This window comes from Notothenia rossii (assembly GCF_949606895.1).
Source record: "Notothenia rossii genome assembly, chromosome: 1".
Lineage (NCBI taxonomy): Eukaryota > Metazoa > Chordata > Actinopteri > Perciformes > Nototheniidae > Notothenia > Notothenia rossii.
Genome location: NC_136912.1, coordinates 45,659,960 through 45,684,282, shown reverse-complemented (window position 1 = coordinate 45,684,282; position 24,323 = coordinate 45,659,960). Strand labels below are relative to the sequence as shown.

Below are 24,323 nucleotides of genomic sequence, written 5' to 3'. Positions count from 1 at the left end.
CTCTCCAAAAGTGAGACGCTTTTGCCGCCGCCATCACTGTTAACTGATTAACTGCTACCAGCTGATGACTTACTTTCCTCTTCTTTGAAAAAAATGTTATTATGTCCATGTTGTCTGGGGGAGAAAACATATCAATCCAAGAGATCGTCAGCTTTGATTTTCGCTGTATTAACAATGTCCTGAACACTTGGTGTGTGTGCCTTACCCCAGCATCGTTTCATACAACAGATCTTAGCTGTCCAACTATGACAACACTCCTTGAACATGCGTGCGCTATGTGAGAATCTGCCTTGGTACAAAGTAGCAGTGAAAACATGGTACAGAGTTTCATTGATTTGGGCATTCTCTCAATAAAGTGGAATGGATTTGATAGTACATACATACATCCTATCCGTTTTTAAGAGTGCGCTTAAGACCTTCCTTTTTGATAAAGCTTATAGTTAGGGCTGATTAGATTCAGCCCCTAGTTTTGCTGATATAGGCTTAGTTTGTTGGGGGACATCTTACTTCTTCCTTCTCTCTGTCTATACCTGTGTACTCTCATGTTCCGATTAACCCAGCTTCCCCAAATTTCTTTCTTTTTGGTGTCTATATACGCCGGGATCCGGATTCATGGATGATCCTGCGGTCCTGTGTCATGGATCGCGAATCCTGGATCTTGAGTCGTGGCTGTGGTCCTGGATCATAAGTCCTGGATGGATATCCTCGTGGATTCATCTTCCTATTATACACACATGCATTTCCAAACATTTGGACTAATTATGTTGCAAATGTATTATCTTTTCAATTTACACACGGCATCTATTGCACGTCTGTCCGTCCTGGGAGAGGGATCCCTCCTCTGTTGCTCTCACTGAGGTTTCTCCAATTTTTCCCTTTAAACTGTGGGTTTTCTCTGGAAGTTTTTCCTTGTACGATGTGAGGGTCTAAGGACAGAGGGTGTCATATTGTCATACTGATATTCTGTACAAACTGTGAAGTCCACTGAGACAAATGTAACATTTGTGATATTGGGCTCTATAAATAAACATTGATTGATTGATTTATTGATAGTGAAGCACTGACACAGCGCTCTACAAAGTGCAGCGGACTTTCCACATGGTAAAAGTGGGGGGGTCTAAACTAATCATTTGAAAAAGTGGGGGGGACTTGTCCCACCCTCATATAATGGATGTGACGCCCATTGATAGATGTGGTAAATTCAGATCCACAAAGAAATGTTCTAACTCTGCCTTTGATGTCTGTACTTGAGATGTATATAAATGTTTATAGAACTGTTCAAATTCATGATTAATACGAACTGGATCATAAAGGACAATGCCATCATTATTCGTAATTGAGGATATTTGGGCCAGCTGTGCGTTATTTCGGAGTTTACTTGCCAGCAGGGAGCTCGGTCTACTTCCATCTAGATATTCTGTGTTCCTTACCCTATGAATCAGAAATGTAGCTCCCTTGGTAAGTAGCGCATTGAGTTCAACTTAAAATGTGCATACTGCTATTTCTTTATCTGAATTATAATGTTCCTGTAGTTCTCTAATCAGTGATGATAATGTACATTCTAGATCCACGATTGTCTTGAGCTCTTCCCTCTTTCGGGTTGAGGAGTACGCTATGGCGTTGCCTCGAACATAACCTTGTACAGCGTTCCATACATGCCTCACATCTTTAACTGAATTATAATTAAACAACATAAACTGTTTTAACCCGATTTTAAGCTGTTGACAGTATGGTGAATCTTGTAATAATGTTAAATTGAATCTCCATCTTTCAGCTCGATTGTTCTCCTTAGAGAGAGAAAAGGTGCACATTGGCGTGGTGGTCTGATATTGACATATGTGATATTTCAGTATTTTGAACTAAATCTACAAGTTTAGAGGAGATTAAAATATAGTCTATCCTTGAAAATGTAAGAAACTCTTTTGATATAGGATGCCTTACTCTCCATATATCTACCAACGCATAATTATTTATAATGGTACTTAATGCTAGGTTGGCTGATGAATTGCTTTGGGTATTCCTTGATCTATCTAACAATGGATGAATTACAGCATTCATATCACCACCAATAATAATGTCATAATTGGTAATTTCGGAAATTACCTTTGAAAGTGATTCAAAGAACGTAGGTTCATATGAGTTAGGTGCATAGCATGCGATCAAAGCTACCTATCTATTGCAAATGACTCCTTGAAGATAAGCAATTCTCCCTTCTTGATCTTGACCTTTGTTAACAATATGTAATTTTAAATTATTGCGAATTAAAATGATTACTCCTTTAGTTTTACTGTTTGAAGATGAATAAGCCACAACTTTATAAATATTATTCCCAACTTTATGTATATCTTCAGCTAATATGTGTTTTTCTTGAAGAAATACAATATCAGCCTTTTTTCGACTCAAGACATCAAGACATTTTTAATCTTTAGATTGGAGTTAAGACCGCATATGTTTAATGAGAGAAAAATTAATCTAGTCATATGTATCAAACCAAATATACTTTGTGGACTTAGTTATGCATATTTTAACGTAATTTACAATGTAGCAGACCCTGATTGCGATTTGGTAAGATTACCTCAGGCCTGGTTCTACGGGGGTGCATAAGGGTGCATTGCACCCTCAGTTGAGTCGTTATGCACCCTCATTTGAAAAATGAAAAATGAAAAAAAAATGAAAAGTGAAAAATATATTATAATAATAATAACAATAATAATAATAATAACAAATAACAATAATAATAATAATAATTTAGTTGAAATAAAATAAAAATAAAAATTGTGGTTAAATAACATTGTCTGCTGCATTTATTTGGTCAATTTAAACGGTAAGTAACGTTATTATGTCAGGTGTGCGTGACCTGTGCCGCTGCGCGTTCGTCATCTGCAAGGTGCTTACACAGCAGTCAGTGATGGACATCAGAAAATTGTTAAAACAACCAGCCCTAATCGCCAGCAGTAACACTGCAGCAGGTAATAACAGTTCAGATCATGGGGACATTACGTTACCCGCGGCCACTGTCGTGGACACTAACGCCCGACTCGCCGGCTTTGCCCGCCTCGCCCACGGAGGCGGAGCAGCCGCAGCCGTCTTCGTTGCCCCAAACACCGCCACCCCTCGGCGACCCGCAAGTGCCAGACGACCTCGGCAAAACAGAGCCTGCCCAGGTATATTTTAAAAAGTTCCCAACTCGCCTGTACAGGGGTAAGGCGCTCATTTTGCAGCTCATGGTTCAAATCAGAGATTGGCTGGAATATTCATGTAAAAAAGATGCCATCTTCTGCTATGCATGTAGACATTTCGGTTCAAGTAAGTCAGATGCCTTCACCACAACTGGCTACAACAACTGGCACCAGGCTGTTGTACGTGATAAGGGACTGGGAAGGCTAAAGATAAATCATAATTTCCCTCTTTAGACTCCTACACCTCCGCTCCATTTAGCAGAGCTGTGGCACGTAGAGCAGTAAGCATGCATGCTCAACATCCCCTAGTGTAACAAGTTGCACAATACATTCAAAGCATTAAGTGACAAAATCGATGTAACTGAGGTTTCACAAGTTATTTTTTTTCCAAACACCCCCCCCCCAAGCCGTGCGGTGATATATCACTCCCCACAGTGCCGCTATCCTGGTCCACTCTCTCGTCACCTCCCGCTTGGACTATTGCAATTCCCTTCTCTATGGTCTCCCCCACAAACACCTACACAAACTCCAACTGGTCCAAAACGCTGCTGCCCGTATCATCACCAGAACCCCTGTCATCAGTCACATCACCCCTGTACTACACCAACTCCACTGGCTTCCCATTAAACACCGCATTGACTACAAGATCCTCTTTCATACTTTCAAAGCCATTCATAACCTCGCCCCCCCATACCTGTCTGACCTTGTCCATGTCAACATTCCCACCCGGTCTCTTAGGTCTGCCTCCTCCATCACTCTCAAAGTTTTCCCAGCCCGTCTCTCCACCATGGGGTCAAGAGCCTTCAGCCGCTCTGCCCCTCACCTCTGGAACTCCCTCCCCCCTGATATTAGAAACATGGACACTATCACCACTTTCCAAACTCACCTCAAAACCCACCTGTTCAGGCAAGCGTATGGCTGACCTGTGCTGCAAGCTGTATGTTTTTAGTAGTTATGTTTTTAAACTGTGTTTTGCTTTTAACTATGTTTGTAAAAATTGTTTTTAACCTTGTTGTACGGCGACCTTGAGTGCCTTGAAAGGCGCCTTATAAAATAAATGCATTATTATTATTATTATTATTATTATACCGGTTGCCTTTAACCGGCCCGTTGCGGTACGCATTGCTGACTTGTGGGCAGCGGCCCAAGAATCTGTGAGGAGCTCGGTTACATATGCAGTCGATGATCCTTGTTCCAGTCCCTCTTTCAGTCCGTAAATTCTTATATTGAATTTTCGGTTTTGATCTTCGAAAACCTACATTTTCTGCATACATTTTTCGTTTGAACTTTGTAACAGTTTAGCCGATTCCTCCAGATCTTGGATTTTGCAGACGCTGTTCGCCGCTGTCACTTGGAGCTTGGATAGGGAGTCCTGTATTGGTTTTAATGTATCCTCCAATGCAGAAGTGATCTCCTCTCGAACGATATCTCTTATGAGTTTTCCAAGCGATTCAGGATCCATCAGGGTGCTGCGCGTGGTCGGCATCCGCGATGCTGAACAAACAATTGGCCTGGTGTGATCAGACCGAAATGTTCTTCGATATTAATATTTCCGAGTGCTTTATTTAAAGCTGTTAGATCCTTCTGAAAAAGTCACTTAATGCATATTTTTGAGGGGTAGTTGGCTGCGAGCTAGACGCCTTCACTGCATGTCACCGGAAGTCACCTGTGGTTACTCTCTGTATTTGTATGCGGTAGTTTAGTAGATATCTACAAACAAAGAGTCGATATTTTTCAAAAACCATTTAGTGCTTCACATAATAAAATAGACAACGGCTGTATCCTGATATATTATGCTCAAGGAGCTGTAGGTGTGTGTTGTACAGTGTGTAGGTGTGTCACGTGTGGTACAATGTGTAGGTGTGTGTGTGGTACAGTGTGTAGGTGCGTGTTGTACAGTCCGTAGATGCGGCGGACAGACGGGTCTCAGTTGGTTTGGTCTCCTCTGCTTACTTTTAATACTTGTAAATAAAACTTTTGGCCCGTAATTTCAATTCCCCCATTTCAGCGACCAGTCAGAGGGGGGGGGGGGGGGGGGGGGGGTATACAGTCTGTGATTGTGTTACGTTATATGAGAGTGCTCTCATACTTGTTTGATTCTGAAATTCTATATATTTATTAGGGCTGTCAAACGATTAAACATTTTAATCAGATTAATCACAGCTTAAAAATTAATTAATCATGATTAACCACCATGTATATTGCTGTGGGAATGGAAAGATAAATGAAAGAAGGCGGATATTGTGGTGACCACGTATTGATACACTGGTTCATAATTCACACATGGAACTACAATTGGGGTTTTGTTTCCACACGGACCTGTTGTGTGTTCCTTATATATATTGTGTGCCCTCCTGGCTCTTCCTCTTGTCGTCCCGGGCTGCGACCCGACAACATGTCCTTTGCAGCTCTCTATTAAAGACAACTTTGCACCTTCGATGCACCGCCTCTGACTCCCTATCTCTCGGCACTACATTGGTGACCCTGACATATAAGTCTCGCAGAAGTTTCCGAGACGGACCCGAACACGGCAAAGGAAACTCAGGTTTCTTTCTCGAAATGCCGGGGATTTTTGGAATCGTCCGTTGCTGCCAACGGCACGCGGACTGAGGCTCGGTGCACGCCTCGCAGAATGGCTGGGGACGTTGCTCGCCATTCCCGCATCGGTCTTCCAACCAACAGGGAGACGATGCACGACCCGCTGCTACCTCCTGGGGCTGTTTTCTTCTGCTCGTGCGGCTGCACGTCCAGGCTGCGCTAGCCTTCGACGACTAGCAGCTAACCTCGTTAGCTAACGGCTACGGCTAGCGGCTACCGACGGCTGCCAGCTAGCGGCTAACGGCTAGCTGCTAACGGCTATCAACCTTTTGAGTTTTTTTTTTTTTTTTTTCCCTGGTGCCTGAGAGGAGGTTCGACCATGTCTGGTCGGCCTCGTGTGGATCCTCTTACGATTTCACCTACCTTTTTTGGACCGTGGACAGTACGGCCCTTTTTGAGCTTTTTCTGGTGCCTGAGAGGAGGTTCGACCATGTCTGGTCGGCCTCATGTGGACCCTCTCGCCGTTTCATCACCTCGACGGCGGCTTCTGACGCCACCCGCGCTCTCATCGGCGCCTGGGTGGCACGCTTCTGGACCCCGTCTCGCCTCGGCGGTTTCGGACGTCGCCCATGCCTTTATTGGCCCGTGGGTGGCGCGCTCCGGGACCCTGCCTGGCCTCTTCCTTCGCCTCGGCGGTTTCGGACGTCGCCCATGCCTTCATTGGCCCGTGGGTGGCGCGCTCCGGGACCCTGCCTGGCCTCTCCTCTTACCGCGGCTCACGGTTGGCCTCGACGGCAGCTTCGGACGGCGCTCCGTCTGGCTTCTCCCCTGTCCACGGCTCCTTCCTCCCGGGGTGACTGCTCCTGCCTTCCTGGGATTCCGCTCCGTCCTTCCGGAGGTTTCATGCCCGCCGCCGCCGTGCCTTCGCCTGCGGCCGGGCAGCGCTTTTTCCTGCTGGGTTCGCCACGACACCTACTGCAGCCCCCTTACAACGGCCCGTTCCGGCCCGCCCCCGGTGGGGGTGCCCTCGCCCTCGTTAGGGTCCCTACCCTCTCATGCGGCCTCCTTTCGTCGGCCCGTTCCATGGCCCGGTCCTCAATTGCGACCCCGCCCTCCTCGGCCCCTGTGGTGCTTCCTCCACGGACGCGAGGATTTATTTTGCCATATTTGAATTCTGGGGGGGCTTGTGTGGTGACCACGTATTGATACACTGGTTCATAATTCACACATGGAACTACAATTGGGGTTTTGTTTCCACACGGACCTGTTGTGTGTTCCTTATATATATTGTGTGCCCTCCTGGCTCTTCCTCTTGTCGTCCCGGGCTGCGACCCGACAACATGTCCTTTGCAGCTCTCTATTAAAGACAACTTTGCACCTTCGATGCACCGCCTCTGACTCCCTATCTCTCGGCACTACAATATATCCATTTTACATACAGTATGTATGTATGTTTATTATAACATTGTTCTGTGTGTCAAAATGAAAGACAGCCCACACACCTATCAATCATCAAACAGTGGGGTCTTATTTCATTACGTGTTGATTTCTATCAACACGTAATGTTGTATCGATTTATATAGAGATGTACTACAGCAAAAGTATTCTCCGTCAGGACTTCCTGCAACGCCGTTATCTTGATTCTGATTGGCCAGAAGACATTATCAAAGATGTTCTATTGAGAAGACGATCACTACGTGACAAACGTTTTCAAAACCGTTTCTAGTCTTCGGTATTTCCAGACAAGCGGCTACTGAAATCAATCTTATTAACTGTTGTCTGTGCAATTTACTCGGCGCGAGTTGGCGTGCTTTATTTTGCTTACTTTAACATCATTTTTCATGGTGGGGCTAAGGTGGGGCTAAGCCATTTCTTGGCATGGCTGTAGCCTACCCCAGCGCTGCCACCGGTGGGATGTATGGGGCAGGCCATTCTGCACATGCGTTAAATGCGTAAAATATTTTAACGCAATTAATTCAAAAAATTAATTACCGCCGTTAACGCGATAATTTTGACAGCATTAATATTTATATGTGTGTGTGTGTCCGCATCTGTAGCCTGTTATTGTCTCATTATACCGCACTGTCAATGAATTCAAAGTAAATATATAAGTCATCATGAACACATCTGTCCATCAGACAGAGGGCTGCTGTGCCTCCTGTCATCATTAATGGACGTCTCTTTAAAATGACCGCTCAGAGGAGAGGAGTTCTCATTTCTCTAACCGCCTGCTGCTTCACCTCCTCTCTCCTCGGTTACCCTCCTCATCTCCTCTCGCCTCTCCTCAGATCCCTTCCTCGACTCCTCCGCTCGCATCTCCTGTGGGCGGGACTAAGCCATGAGGATAGGAGTCGAGGAGGGGAGTCGAGACTGGCCAACACTGGCTGTGTTGTCAGCCAGTTATTATGAAAAAACAGAAAAGTTTGATGGTTTGATGGTGAATGGCGGCTTCACTCCCATTCCAAGTGTGCAGTGACAAAAGGAGGAGCAAGGCCAGTTGGATTCATCTGAATTACAAAGTCTAAAAAGCCACGCTGACATCTTAGCAGTGGCGGCCGGCACCCCTCTTCCCACATGTTTGATTGTGATTAAAAATTAAATTAAAAATATATTAAAAAAAATATATATCTTTTTTATTTTTATTTTTAATGAACAAGGTAAATATGATATAGTTGGTATCAGTAAAATGTATAATCTAAAATAAAATGTTGTTTAAAATTGTGTTACGATGTCTAAAGTTACTGATAAGTCACATGTTTCCTGCCTGGCCGCAGCGTGTATCGTTACCCTCTCTCGTCTGGGCGCTAAGAAAGGAGCCCTCACTCAGCCTCAGCAGCATCCAAAACATTGCTGACTGTTGCTATCTGTAAACTATGCAGCCGAAACATAATTTCAGCCAATCAGCGTCGTCAGATCTGATGCTCAAAGGGTGGCAATTACAATGCCCGAGGTAGTCTGTGAGTTGGTTATGGCTAGAAAGGATCCGTCTTGTGTAAAACTCTTGCGAGAGTTTGCGAGTCACGTGGCTGAATGTTTACGTTTGAGAGGCAGCATCGTTAACATCAGTGGGCCACAGCAAATGATGGTGAGAAGCTAAACTATATATTAATTATGTCAATTACAGGGAGTGTGATTGTAACTGTGTGTGTGACTAGCTGGATGCAAACAGGTAAACGCTGTCTTTTGTTTACCATGCTTGCTCTTCAAACAGCCGGGGACAGATACTATGTGCCCGTGATAAATAAACACACACACACAAACACACACACACACACACACACACACACATTATTGTATATAGTTGAGTTTTGATAGCCTCCATCAAACTAGATTTTTTGCCTTAATGGTCTGTTTTCTAATATTTCTGTGTTTCTGAACCACGTCTGTGTCTGCATATAATGTTCGTATTTAGTCTCCTGATTTTAAATGGGAATTCAATCATTTGAGTGTTCCCAAAGAATCGGTGTTCTGCAGTTTGTGTGGGCCTACTGTACTGTTGCACAGTTTACTGTAGAAACTATGTCCAGGACAGGGTATTTGGAAGTTTTGGAAGATTCATACCACACTGAAGATTATGGAGGTATTGATCAGTCTTCTCATATCTCTAACATCACCAGAAGTCATAATTTAAATGGTCATTTCTCAAAATGTTCCCTGTGTGGTTTATTCACCATTACAATAGCCCCACCTAAAATAATTTCCACCAGCCGCCACTGCATCTTAGCTGACCGGTAAGCCACACCAACACCGTACATTTTCCATCTGACTGGCAAACACCCTATTTTGACATTAAGGGAATCTAACAAACACTCATTATACCTGTGTTTTTGCCAATAGGAAGACCTCTGTGTGTGTGTGTGTGTGTGTGTGTGTGTGTGTGTGTGTGTGTGTGTGTGTGTGTGTGTGTGTGTGCGTGCGTGCGTGCGTGCGTGCGTGCGTGCGTGCGTGCGTGCGTGCGTGCGTGCGTGCGTGCGTGCGTGCGTGCGTGCATGTGGATGTGTGGCACAATGATGCAGTGAGTACGTACTCAGGCAGGGCTCTCCGGATGATGCTGTGAACCTGTTTGTAGACGTCCAGTTTGGACAGGCAGCTGCACTGGGTGTGGTTGGCAACACTGATGGTCACCGGCTTGGTGCCTTGGGTGATTGGCACTGTGATCTCAAACAGCTGCATAGAAAGCAAACAAGAGGAAAAAAAGACAAGGTAAATCAAGAAAGGGGTTAGCATGAAGGATTGGCAGTGCACTGTCTGTGTGTTGTGACCTATGGTTGTGACAAGGGAGCAGCAGAGTGGCATATGACTGCAGTAGCAACTATAAATACCATTATAATCTGTACAAATATCAATAGTAAAGAAAAGCTAAGAGAGTTATACTCCTAGAGGTTAACACGTTGTGTTCTCATCCATTAATTTATCAGGTTGCAATGTATTAAACCTGAAAGTGTGTAATTAGATGTCCCTCCTAACTGTTTTTTTAAGCTGCCTGTTCAATGCTCTTGGGGAAAAGCTGTTCTCAGTCACAATTGATCTGTTTCCTGTTTTATTTTTGAAATTCTTAACCCCCTGTGTTATGCCTATTTGTACTTCCTGTCTCTGTGTTTTCTATACATGTTTGTCGGATCCTTCGTTGTTGTATGTCATTTGTGGAAGTGTTCTGTTTATGATCCGTTTTATGCTCTTTCTATTTTGTTTATCATTCCAGTTGATATTAAAGTCTCCTAGAATAATTAGCTCTTTGTTGGAGTCACAGGAATTCAGCATGAGTTTTACCTGATCATAGAAATCCACCTTAGCGGTGGGATGTCGATACAGGCAAATCATGGTGAGGGACATTTCCTCAGATAGTTTGATTTCCACACCAATACAATCAAACTCAATATTAGCTGGAAGTGCAATCTCCCTACAAGTAAAGGTATTTCTCACATAAAGCAAGACACCCCCTCCTTTTCCCTTCAGGCTGTCCTTCCTAAACACATTATATCCTTATACCCCCTTGAAAACGAGATGGTGCATCTCAAGGGGTTTATCCCAATGAATAAAAATGTCTATATATATATCCTGACATAGATACAAGACTGGATGGTGACGACTGTTTTAGCCAAGATTCAGATATTCCCAAACAATAAATATTGGACTCAAGGAGGAGATGTTCTAGCTGTTCATGTTTATTGCAGATGCTGCGGAAATGTAAATGTCCACTGAATAGTCCCTTCGGCTTACACCGAGGATCCCACACTATTTTGCCTTGATTCACAGCTTGAAAAATGTTTGTGCAACGGTGTTTTTTAAATACTGGATTTCTAGGCTTTACCTCGGTGCCGTTGTTGCAGTATAACTTGAGACATGACAACTGGCTACATTCTATTATTTTCTTCATAGGAATCCGGGGCATGTACATTGAGGACCCATTATTGACTTACCAGGAAATAAACATGTTGATCGCCTCGTTTGTCGTTTACGTTCATCTTTTGCTATATCTGCCTTCCTAAGATCACTTTGATGCACATTCAGTACTCGTATGTGAGATTGTGGGGGAGAGGTCGATATTGTGACGCTTACAGGGAGGTATTGAACATTACAAAGTAGGTGACTGTGTGGATGCCGGTTCACAACATTGCAAACTTCAATAAATCATTTAAATTATATATTTGTGTCCGACTCCCATTTTTACATCATTCTTAATGTGATGTATAGTAGCTTTGATAGCTGCCCATACCTTCAGACAGCCTAAAAGTAAAACACAAGTTGTTTATTCACAGCCCGAACGCTCATCGAGATGACTGGATCACTCGTGACAAGTTGTGATCAGCTCCGATTAAATTGTGATATCAATTCTGTAGCTATTCTCCAGGGAGCACGTTTTTTTTATTAAATACCTGTATCCCTCTCATCACAACAAGACTCTACACTGTGCAGGAAAAACAATTACATACATGAAAATAACCTTGATGCAAGGGAATGAAACACACAAACTATCTTCCGTGGCTATACTGATATGTCACAGTAACGGTCAACCACAGAAAAGTAAGTCCAGCGGGGCACAAGTTGAATACAACATTTGAACATCGTTCTTAATGTGATGTATAGTAGCTTTGATAGCTGTCCATACCCTCAGACAGCCTAAACATAAATATTGTATATTAATTGGCATTTCACTACCTTAATGCCTGTATTTATTTTCTTTTTTTTACAGATGACCTATCCCAGCTGTGTCGGGCCTGTGGGGAACATAGCATAGGGCCTAAAGTTGACCAATGGGTAAGAAGTTGTATTTATTTCCTGACCAACATTTGGCTGGAAGACTGGGATACACCCTGGCTTGGTTATCTCTACATCACTGGGTGAACACTCTCTATTACAGATATTATAAATGTTTACTTTAATTCACCAAACTTGCATGTCTTTGCACTATGGGATGACACTGGAGCAGTTGAAGAAACTTCTGAGCACGGACTCTAAACAGAAAGGAAAAAAGCTAAGATCCAAAACTATAGATTGCTTGCTTAATGAAATGTAAACAACTTGATTCCTGCTTACTCTGGATGAGTGATGTTAAAATGTTTGTCAATATTCTAACATGTGTTTTTTCTGTTTATTTTAAGATTGAGTGCACTGGGTGCACTATGTGGTACCACACGTACTGTGTCGGGGAGCCCTCTGCCGATGCTGATTTCTTTTGTAAAGGCTGCACTTTTTTAGAGCGACACACACACACTCACACAAACAAACACACACACACAAACAAACACACACACACACTCTCACACACACACACACACACACACACACACACACACACACACACACACACACACACACACACACACACACACACACACACACACACACACACACACACACACACACACACTCAGTACACATACATATACTTTGTACATAGGACCTTTGCTCCTTACTCTATTCCCCTATTGCAGCAACTGAGATGGTGATATGCACCATTGCACCTACACAGTAAAACGATTCATTGAAAGCACATTAATTATAATTTGTATTAGCAGTTCTTATAGGCCGATATTCATGCCACGCAAAGTGTGTGTATGTAAGTTTGTGAGGCAGTTGGAGGAGGGTGCTTGTGTTGGAGTGGGAGTTAACATAATACACACACCTTTACATTCTTACAAATATATTTTGATTCATGAATAGTTTTGTATAAAAAAGAGGGAATCGGACTGGGCTGTAAATGTTTATTTAATAAACAGCCAACCAAATAAAAATGATTTGACTGGACTGATCTCAGCAGTTTGATGTTCCACAGCTTCAGTCTGAATGTGGTCACTGCAGTTGTAAAGTATTTATAAAACTGATCTGATGTCAGTCCACTGAGTGTGGTGTTGAGGCAGGCAGCTGGAGTTCCTCTGTCAGGTGGCAGCAGTCCTATTTACAGCTGCTGGGTTCACAAAGCTTTGTTTCAGCTTCTTTGACCTGATAAAACGACAGAGAAACGCCTTTTCCCATGTGAAGGGACAGCGTGAGTGTGTGTGTGTGTGAAAACACTATTCCACACAAAGAGTAATACACACAAAATGAGGGGAAATGGACACAGGACAGACACACACACATGCACCCACAAGCCGCATGCACGCACACACGCACACACACACAAACACACACACAGGCAAAAGAAACCAAGACAGGACATATTCATGTGCAGACAGAAGCACATACACACATCATGTATGTCTAGAAACACATCAATAAACATATTGTTTCTTGTTGGAAATGTTGTGTGTGTTTGTGTGTGTTTGTTTGTTTTTTGTCTCTGCAGTGGCTGTATACGATTACAATGGGCTGTTTCAAACTGTGTGTGTGTTTGCATCTGGTGTGTGTGTGTATGTGTGAGAGAGAGACGGCCTTGCTTGCAGCTAATGGTAATATTGTTTCTGTCTGAGTTATTGTGTGTGGATGTTACATTTATCATGAATAGTACAATAGCATTTATCTTGTGTATTGAAGCACAGGAAGTGAGATAACATTCATACACTAACCATACACTGGTCACAGAAGAAGAATTAGTTGTATTGTGAGTCTGAACATTGGACAGTAGTGCAGCTAGTACAATGACCTGGTTTCCAACTGATCTGTATAAATGCAGCTCTTACAGATGGTTTATTAAAGGGTTACAATGAGCAGGTGGATGTAATGGTAGTGTCGCTTGATTTGAGATCTTCCTAACATTACATAATCCTCGGGTTAGTCAATAGAGTGGTGCAGCCAGTTATGACGTAGTGTTGTGAGCCAACCCGGAAGTTAGCACAGCAAAGGCTCCCTCTCCATTGGATTTCAGTACAATATGTTGCAGGAAAGAAGATCTGTGGCAAACACATTCATAATATTGAACACATTTGCTTCAGCAGGAAAATCCCCACATATTAACACCAAACGCTGTGTCAGATCAGAGGTAAAGGTTTGCTTGTTCTGAGGTCTGAGGTTTATTATTTCTGTTGGGAAAATCCTGAATGTACTCTTCCAATCTGAGAGTAACATGATAACAAAGGTATCCCAAATGTAGCTGTGAACATGACAGGATGTCTGATTACATAGAAGAGCATCCGGACTGTTTTAGGCATATGATAGCTATGTGATTAACATGATGATTCAGCCTCTATGGAGATAGACATATGACAAGCATGATCATTTCTGACGTGGAGCTAATCTGAAGTAAACATTGAATACTGCTTTCTATTCCTCCATCTTGTGACTGTGTAACTCCCTCTCTTGGATATCAGCATGTGAAGGACACTGTTCAGGAACTAGTTGATGCTCTGTATGTAATGACTACTTCCATTCTGGAGAGGATCACAAATACATGGATCCTGAGATTGAAGCTCAAGCCGGGGACCAGGGGGATTGTTCCAACAATTTCCAATAAAGGTTATTCTGAAACATAACTATCACTGTTGTCTTTCCTTCTATAACGGTAATGTAGGCCAAGAAAAACTTTGCATTGCGTAATATTTAAACTTACATTCAGGCACTATAAATGAAGCCAAAAATATGTCAAGTTGGGGCTTAGCCCACCAAAAAGTGCTGCAACTTAGGCAGTTAAAGAGCATCTTGCAGGTTTTTATTTTTTCTACATTTATGCTTAAACTTGCTTGAAAATTACAATTAAAAAAGTGAATGCAGGATTTGATATGTTTTACGAGACATAAGGGCAGGAATTCAGAGGGAAAGGAGCAATTTTGAGCTCTGCTCTTGAAAACGGCTTTTTTTTAAGGTCATACGTCAAACGCGTCATATTACATCACACAGGGGACACATCTCCGCTCTCTGACCGCGGGTATAGTAGAGTTGCGTTGAGTAGAGCGGTTGTGTTTTAAGGAGCTGGTATTTTTCGGTAGTTTTACATTGTATTTCACCATTTGTAATCATGGTGCAGTATTGTGTTTGTGCAGGTTGCAAAAATACCAGCCTGTCAGGACATCGAGTCCACAGTAAAAAGGACCGGAGCTAGCGTTCATTCCTGGGTGCGTTGTGCATCCACCTCCCTGCAGCACATACTCTCAACAGCTTTATCAGGAAACCGTATTACTTCTCTCTCCCCCCCCCCCCCCCCCCTTTGCTGCTCTCTCTCTCTCCCCTCCGGTACACGGCACCGTAAGACATTGCATTAGGTAACGCTGTGGTGGCTGTACTGCTCCAGCCGTCTCCTTTGTGTTTGTTTGTTTCCCCCTGTCTGTGTTGTTTGTGTGGGCGTGGTGGCTGTCACTCCTGGCTCCCGGCTCAACCTCCACTCACCTGCTGCAATCAGCTGTGCACCCTCCCCGACTGCACACCTGCTTTCCATCAAGCCATTTACAACGGCATATCAACGGAGGCTCCACAACCTTTCTCCGCCAGATCGTCAAGTATCAGCCTTATCTCGCGTCTCTCCTCCGGTACACAGCACCGTAGTGTGGAGTTGCATTAGGTAACGCGAGATACAGCTGATACTTGCGCATTAGTTTCTGTTATGGATCAGTATCAACAGTCCTGCCAGTAACGTTACTATATTATCAATGTTACTTTAGTTATAGCCTGATATATAACTTTACAATGTTGTGATGTGACGTTAGCTAACATTCTGTAGCTCACGCCGTTCACTCACCAAGATAGCTGCCCAGTTCTCCACTGGTTCTCCTCACACCACAGCTCAATTTCTCTCCGATGGCCGTTATTTCTTCTAATCCTTGGCTGATCCTGGTCTCTTGGACGCCTAGCAGGCTCATAATTATAAGGTTGTGGTCCGTCATATGCATTTGAATATTCATGTTCAACTTCTTGTGTGTCGAAACTAGCATTGGGATCCATGTTTATTAATACGTTACACCGGCCGCTCTCCCCCTTGTGTCCCCCGTGTTATGTCACACGCGGGAGGTCACGTGCCGAGGCTTTTTTATGCGGAAGTGAACATTTCTTACAAAAACGACGCCAGATGTCACTGTAGTGTATATTTTTGTATATTTTTTTGAAAATCTAGTGTCTTCATCATTTTCCTACACATTTATTCACAGGTGTCTTTAACCTGGAAGTTGCTCTTTAAGCATTTTATATCAGTGGGTCCTAATGGTGCAACACGGAAGGCAGACAGAATTGCTTAGACACAGGGGTCACATGAAATGTAAATGTTCTGGAAGGTTCCTTATACAGCTTTAGCCTTTTTTATCTCATGAAGTCCCTAAGTGACACACCCTGAACAGTCTGGTGGGTCATGGTCCTTGTCATTTGCTTTTGTGTTCCCATAACAACATGTCCAAGATGTCCATGTGTCAGGCTAACACATGTGACAGAACTAGCTACATTTGGAAAGGTTTTTTGTTTCTGAAGTTAATATTCAAGCCATTAAAGAATAAAAATGCTTACATGACATGTCATTTGTTAAACATTAAGCTGTCTTCAGCTCTTTTCTGCTGTAACACATGTACATTTCCCCTCTTTGGGACGAATAAAGGTATTCTTATTCTGATTACATTTAACCTGTTGTGGAAACATTTCTTGATGAAATTGATATGAAAAAAATGCCATAAATATTGCTGTGACACTGATGTCACATCAGGACATTAACCCTAAACATTCACAGTAAACCCGGAGTGACATATGTGCACAATTAGAAATATGATTATGATCTGGTCAGTTAATTTAGATGATTCAATTATATTTAGTTAACATATTCTTTATTCTTCAATTCAAAGTAGGCCTATGTTCAAACAAATGTAAACAAAAAATCATCCTCATTAGTTAAGTTATACAGATGTAGCACTGAATTTCGGACTCCAGTTTACAGCTTCCAGCCTATGGCCTGCCAAAGACCAGTATAGAGGAATGTTAAGCCCTCCCACTATTTTCCAAGAGGGCGTTGCCAGATTTTCAATTTCAGGTTTTAACCAGGAGATGGCGCTTCATTCACAAATACAGAAAGACAAGTTTCATGGACTTTCAGTTGTGTTTTGAAGAGCATTTGAACACATCAATATTTTAGATCAACTAAAGTATATCTAATCTTGTAATTCAATAATATATAGTCTTTATATATTAAATAATCATAATTATAATGTAAATGTTTACATTACACTTCTTTATTTGTTATGCTCATACTTTAACCTTTACAATCGTTTGCTTTAATATGCAATATATTTTAGTTTTTGCTTCCTCCTGCTCCCTTTCGGACACATACTGTATGATTTATTATTATTATTAATATGAAGATATTATTAAGATAAGATAAGATGTTACTTTATTGATTGAACATTTTAGTTTAGAATGTGCTGTCCCACGGTAATTCAGAAGGCTCACAGGTCACATTCCGACCATTATTTAAAACAATAGGTGCTTTCACACCGTCTACAGTTTGATTTGTATAGAGGGAGCTCTGTCAGTTTTCGAATTACCCATTTGCTTTCGGGGAAACCTATTTTTTAGAGCACATCCTGCTACTAAATATGTCACACGCACGCTCTGTTGACTGGCGCAGCAGCGCGGATGCGATCAATTGCTATAAAAACACTCTTCTACTAATACAGACGGTGTCACTATGCCGGCGGATGTGGCCGTTGTTGAAGCCTCTTCAGGCTCCGCATCGGCAGGCCTCTCCCTCGGTGTGGAGCTATCAAACTCGACCCTAACGCCGCTTACAGCCGGCCAACTAAAAGTTGTTTTCCGTTCACGTTGTCATTTTTAGACTCCTTCGCTTCTTTGCTTGTGAATCCAAAAGCTGTGACGCTTGGCTGTTTTCGTTTTGTCATATTTTTTTTATTACACAGCCAGAGTTAAAAAAATATCAATATGAACATTTCAAATACCGCGCCCGCATCACCGCCATAACCATAGCAACGTAAGTAAGAATGCAGGCGCCGCCACGTACAGATGGCAACACCCAGACATATTCACAAATATAAAACAAATATTCAGAAACTGTAATGAACAATAACTATTATTTATTTCAAGAACTGTTATTTACAGAAACTCAACATTTCTAATCTGTGTGACACAAATATGCACGATTGTTTTGGGCTCCCCCTATTTATCTCAAAGTCAGCCCACAGGGGAGCTCCCTCCCTCTTCGGGGGAGCCAAGCTCCCCCTAGCTCCCCCCCATTTCGAACAGTGTCTGTGGCTGAATGGCCAGCGATTAGTTGCGGCGCATTTATCATAGGTGATCAGAGCTAACTGCCTGCCGTCAGATTTCATTTAAAAAACAGATCTGATTTTAAGACTATTTCTGCGCTCATAAAGAATGATAAGAATAAGAATAATGCGTATTGAACTGGTTTCATTAATTAGTGAGTTTATTTAACACTAGAACTGCCAATCGGGTCAATTTGTGTGATGTGTGTTGTGTGTGTGCAATGTAACTTTTTTTCAATAAAATATTAAAGTCTCCCAGTCCGTGACTTTTCTTCAAAGTGTGTTATGTAGCACCCTATGTTGTTAAAAATTGCATTCTAATAGCAGGATTTGACGAGTTTAGGTAGGCCTATACAAAAACCTCTGGCGGTTCTAGTGTTAAGGTAATTAGGTACAGTAGAAGCCCTTTTTTATCAGTAACGAATTTAGCAGTTGAACATAAAAGTCAACTAACTGAGGGTCACTTGCAATGACAATGTTGTGTCTAACTGTAAGCTTGTCACTCAGAGTAACCTACCGTTAATTTAGCTGCTGGAGAAGAAATATCAAGGGGGGAGGGGGGGAGAGAGCTGTGGTTGATGGGCCATTAGTTGTGTAAATACACAGCTGAGAGCTGCCGTTTCATTCAGACTGTTTAAAAAACGGTAACAACGGACTATTTTTCTGAGCGGATGCATGTCAATTTAAATCAATACATACAACTATTTTTTAAATCAATAAAAACATTTTCTAAATCCATAAAAGCATTTCAATTCATATTGGGAGTCATGTCGTTACTTTGTTGAGAATGTGGCCATGTAATAAGCGGGATAATTTGCAGCGACTTGTTCCTTATGGGGAAAATAACACCCTTCATCCAGATGAGGATCCCTCCGCTACATTTTGGGATCCTGATCGACCGACGAAGCTCCATTAAAATATACATATTTTTGGTGAATTACTGAGTTTAGGCACGTTAATAACGTTTGAATGAAGTTGAATACAGTATATTCATATGTGTCAGTGATTTCATGTCAATTCGGCGAACATAAACATAAATGATCGTGGTGAAGATGATGATTAAATTAGGATTAAAAATCGAGAGCCGGGCTGCATTTCCTCCCGTTCGTTTTTTTCGAATAACTACATTATTTTGTTAAATAACAACATGGTGATGTTTTGTAAATGATTACATGTCTCTTATTTAGCACAGTAGTATGATATCCGTGACATATGGATCTTAACAAAGTTCCGCTGTACATCCAGCATACTGTATCTCACTTTATTTCACATGAGCTCCAGTGTGGAACCCCACTGCACCCCCTGGTGGATCAATGATCCATTGCAGCTGGCTTCATTATAATTACATTTATCTATCACGGGGGCGGTCTCAAGTCAAGCTGGAGGTTTTCCCTTGAGCGAGGACAGATCACGTACCAATCACGGCCCTCGCGTTTCAAACTGTCTGAAATGAATCGCTACATCTGTAAATAAGAGTTACTTTACCATTAAAGCCCAATGTGACATATACTGTATGTCACATTTCAGATATTTGACACTAGGGGGGGTTACTTGTCAGAAATGTGTTCTAGGTGGTCTATTTTGTCTAAATGACGTTCCCCTTAATTTCCCCAAAAGTAGAAATGGGTCTGGGTTCTTATGGGTTAAACGTATAGGCTTAAAGGCATAATAAAACTACCGTATTATATGTATTCGACTTGTGCCCCGCTGGACTTACTTTTCTGTGGTTGACCGTTACTGTGACATATCAGTATAGCCACGGAAGATAGTTTGTGTGTTTCATTCCCATGCATCAAGGTTATTTTCATGTATGTAATTGTTTTTCCTGAACACTGTAGAGTCTTGTTGTGATTAGAGGGATACAGGTATTTAATTAAAAAAACGTGCTCCCTGGAGGTTAGCTACAGAATTGATATCACAATTTAATCGGAGCTGATCACAACTTGTCATGAGTGATCCAGTCATCTCGATGAGCGTTCGGGCTGTGAATAAACAACTTGTGTTTTACTTTTAGGCTGTCTGAAGGTATGGACAGCTATCAAAGCTACTATACATCACATTAAGAACGATGTACAAATGAAAGTCGGAAACAAATATATAATTTAAATGATTTATTGAAGTTTGCAATGTTTTGAACAGGCATCCACACAGTCACCTACTTTGTAATGTTCGATACCTCCCTGTAAGCATCACGATATCGACCTCTCACCCACAACCTCACATACATGTAGTGAATGTGCATCAAAGTGATCTTAGGAAGGCAGATATAGCAAAAGATGAACGTAAACGACAAATGAAGCGATCGGCATGTTTATTTCCTGGTAAGTCAACAATGGGTCCTCAATGTACACGGCCCGGATTCCTATGACGAAAATAATAGAATGTTAGCTGTTTTGCTAGTCGGCAGGTGTGTAGATCTCCGCTGCTCGGCCACCAGCCCTCTGCGCGGACCTGCAGTCCTCCGAAGGTGTGGGTAGAGGTCCTGCTGCTAGGTCGGCAGCCAGCCTCTTCGGAAGCCGGATGATGTCGTGTGGAGCTCAGGAGCTGGGCCGCCAGCCATCAGGTCGATGGAAACGATGCCGGGACCCGGACATGGGTGGATATCTCCCGAGAGCAAGAGACACAGCAGAGCCAATAGCCCAATATTCTCTTCTTTTCGTTTTAGTCCCTTTTTTTCATTTGAGAGAGTCTGCCAGGAGTGCCAGATGAATGAACTGTTAAATGTTAAGAAGCCTTGAGACGCTGTTTCTTGCAAGATGTTGCGTCTGCCCCCCGGGAGTCTCACAATAATAAGAGCGCTGTTAGGAGAGTGGTACTCAAACCGGATACGTCACACGGGATGAGGGTTCCCAACCAACCAGAATTGTTTAAACTAAGGAAGTATTGTAATTCATATACCGATAGCAGCACCGTTTGTCCAGCGGCTTAATGGTATACCAATACCGTCCAATCAGGTACCGGTATTGACTTACTACCGGTTCTCGATACCCATCCCTAACTATGAATAATACTGTTGTTGTATAATACACCCATGCGTCCTCTTACTGGAACTGGGTGTGCGCTCGGCATGGGAAATGTTGTGTCCTGCGGCTCCACTACTCAGTTGAGGATGTTTTCGTTATCATTATAATGTAGCTATCCTTGAAATGGTTGGAATTCCGCAGTCCTGAGGGCCTGTACTACGAAGCCGGTTCAACCTAACCTGGATATGTTTGAGTTAGCCGGTTGGCCTAACCCAAAACATACGAGCTCTCGCTAAGCGGTCCTACGACGCTGGTTATCAAGTGGATCGCTCAAGCCAGACGTGCCCTATCATGTTTGGTGCGCGTTCACATGAAAGGGGTGGTATTTGAAGCATTCGACCAATCACAAACATGGAGAAGCGCACTGACAGCATTGCGTCATACTTCCTGAATGAGAAGTGAACTTAAATATTAGACATATGAAGTAGTTTAACTTTAAACATCCATGACCTAAACACTTTATCCAGGATAAAAGCCACATTGATGCACCTGCAAGGTGAATACAGCAGGTAAAAGAAGAAGTGTTTGAATGCGTACATTAACAGGTTTATGATATCACTGCCCCGTCTAAGACACGATCTGACTTTAATTACATTTGACTCGAGTGTTTCGTCAACTTAATGTGTTTTTTAAAATAATACTTCTGCATACAGTATGTGACACTGTGAGTGTTGCACGGCCAGATACGGCTCAGCTGACTCAGATAAGGAAATATATGATACATTACGATGTGATATGCCGCGGACTGTACGTCATGTTACTCTGATCTGGTTACTTATGTTGTGGCAGATATTTAAGTAAGCTTTCTTAAAGCTAATGTTATAATAGTCAGATTGCTCTGAAGATGGGAGGTGATATTCTATTCAGGTTCACGTTCACACAGTCAGTGATTTTTGCCGGCCGTCTTTCCTGCAACAGCATTTTTTCTGTATTTCCTTTCTCCTTTAATATGACTTGATCGCTTTAAACTCTGCACACTGAGCTCTGATTGGTCATCAGGCAGTGCTTTCACTGAGTTGATCTCTTAGCCTGCAACCTAACCTGCTCCGGGGCAGGTTAGCCGCACAGCATAAGTTACCATGGAGATCTAGCCTGCTAAAAAGAGAACCAGCGTTGTAGGACCGGAAACCCAGAGTTTTCCCTGAAGTTAGCCGGCTAAGCGAAAATCCTGCTTCGTAATACAGGCCTCTGATTTCTCCAGCTTGATGACTCGAGAGCAGGTGTTCGCAGAAATACATTGTTGATGAATAGGTCAATTTAAGCTCCTGTCATATCTGTTTAATTTGGTTCTTAGAGTATTATATTGTTTTCATGTGATATTTTAATGTTCTCCAAGTTAGCTGGATGTGCCATTCAAACTTGAAAATAACTTAATATGTCTGTGGCCGTTCAACTATCCTAGACTTCAATTAGAATTCCATCAACAAAAGTGGTCCATCATAAGAACACACCATTTCATGCACTCTTTCTACAAGGACCCTCAAAAGGAGCCCTCAACTTGTCTAACTTGAAGCTGAATCACTGGGGAAATGATCATTTCAAAGTGAAAGCAATGAGCGAAAATGTGAAGGATTACCACTTGAAGAACAAAAGGAGTAATAAGAAGCTGGGCTTGGTCTTCACATGGCTCTGATAAAGATACTTTCAAGAGACTGCTTTAGAAAAAAGCACAGAAACCCTGAGAACCACTTCATTCTTTCAATCACACAGTTGGATAGCATGAAATTAAGTTAATTAGTCTCAATGACTCCTATTAAAACAGCTTAAACTTCTCTCGCTCTCACAGCAGTCACATTCACCACTGTCCTTTGATTTATCTCTGGCAATTATATAGATAACTTTTTCTTTTCTTCTTTCTTTTCAGGTTTTTCACCAGGAGTTATAGAAAATGCAAAATGCCAGCAGAACATCTTGATTTTAAATTGGGGTGGTCAATACTCGCAGGAGAATTTAGCGTCTGAATTGTAATCTTTTAAAATAGAATGGACTAGACTTGCTATGATGATAACATATCAGAAAAAATACAGATGTTAAATTAGTGTATTACTGCAATGAGAAAAGAAAACGTAAGAAAATAATTCTGTTTTTTGCACCATTGGTCCTTCAATGTTTTGGTATTTGTGGTGCTGATTGGAGAGCTCCTGCAGGAAGCACTTTAAATGCAACTCTTAATTTGCCTGAGTATAATTTGTGTTTCTTTTACTGAAGTGCTTTGCATTGCCACACAGCTGTTCAGGGGGAAATGAATTCAAGATGAGACCAAAGTCTATTATCTTCTCCCCTTCTTTGGTCGGAGGCTGATGTGTTGTCAGTGCCACAGACCCTGTACTCACAGATGTTAAACCACAAACTCAGATCGAATGAATTAAAATACTAAAAATGTTGCTGCTTTGCTGAAGGCCAGCATGGAGAAGGATTGATAAAACATATAATAAAAACAGCTTAAAATCAGTGAAAGTTGGGGATTTACTCCTCCCTGCTGATGTACCACTTGGAGCCAATGGCCATGAGAAAATGCTGTCATCTATCCATTTGCTATTTACTATAATCAGACAAGCTTTGTCTTTTTGAGTTTATAGGGGTAGGCTGCCAGTTTACCTTTAATAATGTGTTTCATAAAACATGGAAGGAGGGTATCCCTGGAAGGCTCGAGTGTTCTTAAAGTCATGCCATTGTGCCAGATCATTTTGGTGTACAAATGAAACTTTGTTCGGCCTGTGTATGGTGCTAAAGAAGGTCATAGAAAACATTATGAGCCATTGTCTATGAACTATGACTTAACACAGAAAATGTATCTGCAATCTGGCAATTAGCTGTCAAGACATCTTGCTCTGGGACAGAATGTTGGGAGGGGGGACAGGCCAGCTGACATTGGGCCCCATTACCAGTGAAGCAGTGAATAATATCTCTAATACAGCATATGTAAGGTATTAAAGGTAAGGTCTTTTATCACAGCCAAC

At 42.2% G+C, this 24,323-nt stretch overlaps 1 protein-coding gene across 2 annotated transcripts in view; it reads right to left on the bottom strand.

Moving 5' to 3' along the window:
• Positions 1–24,323, bottom strand: part of vegfc (vascular endothelial growth factor c) — a 184,408-nt gene that overhangs the window by 55,606 nt on the left and 104,479 nt on the right. For both annotated transcript variants that reach the window (XM_079672864.1, XM_079672865.1), the window contains exon 4: positions 9,745–9,884. In XM_079672864.1, coding sequence (XP_079528990.1) covers positions 9,745–9,884 — 140 coding nt within the window. The remainder of the gene's footprint in view (positions 1–9,744; positions 9,885–24,323) is intronic.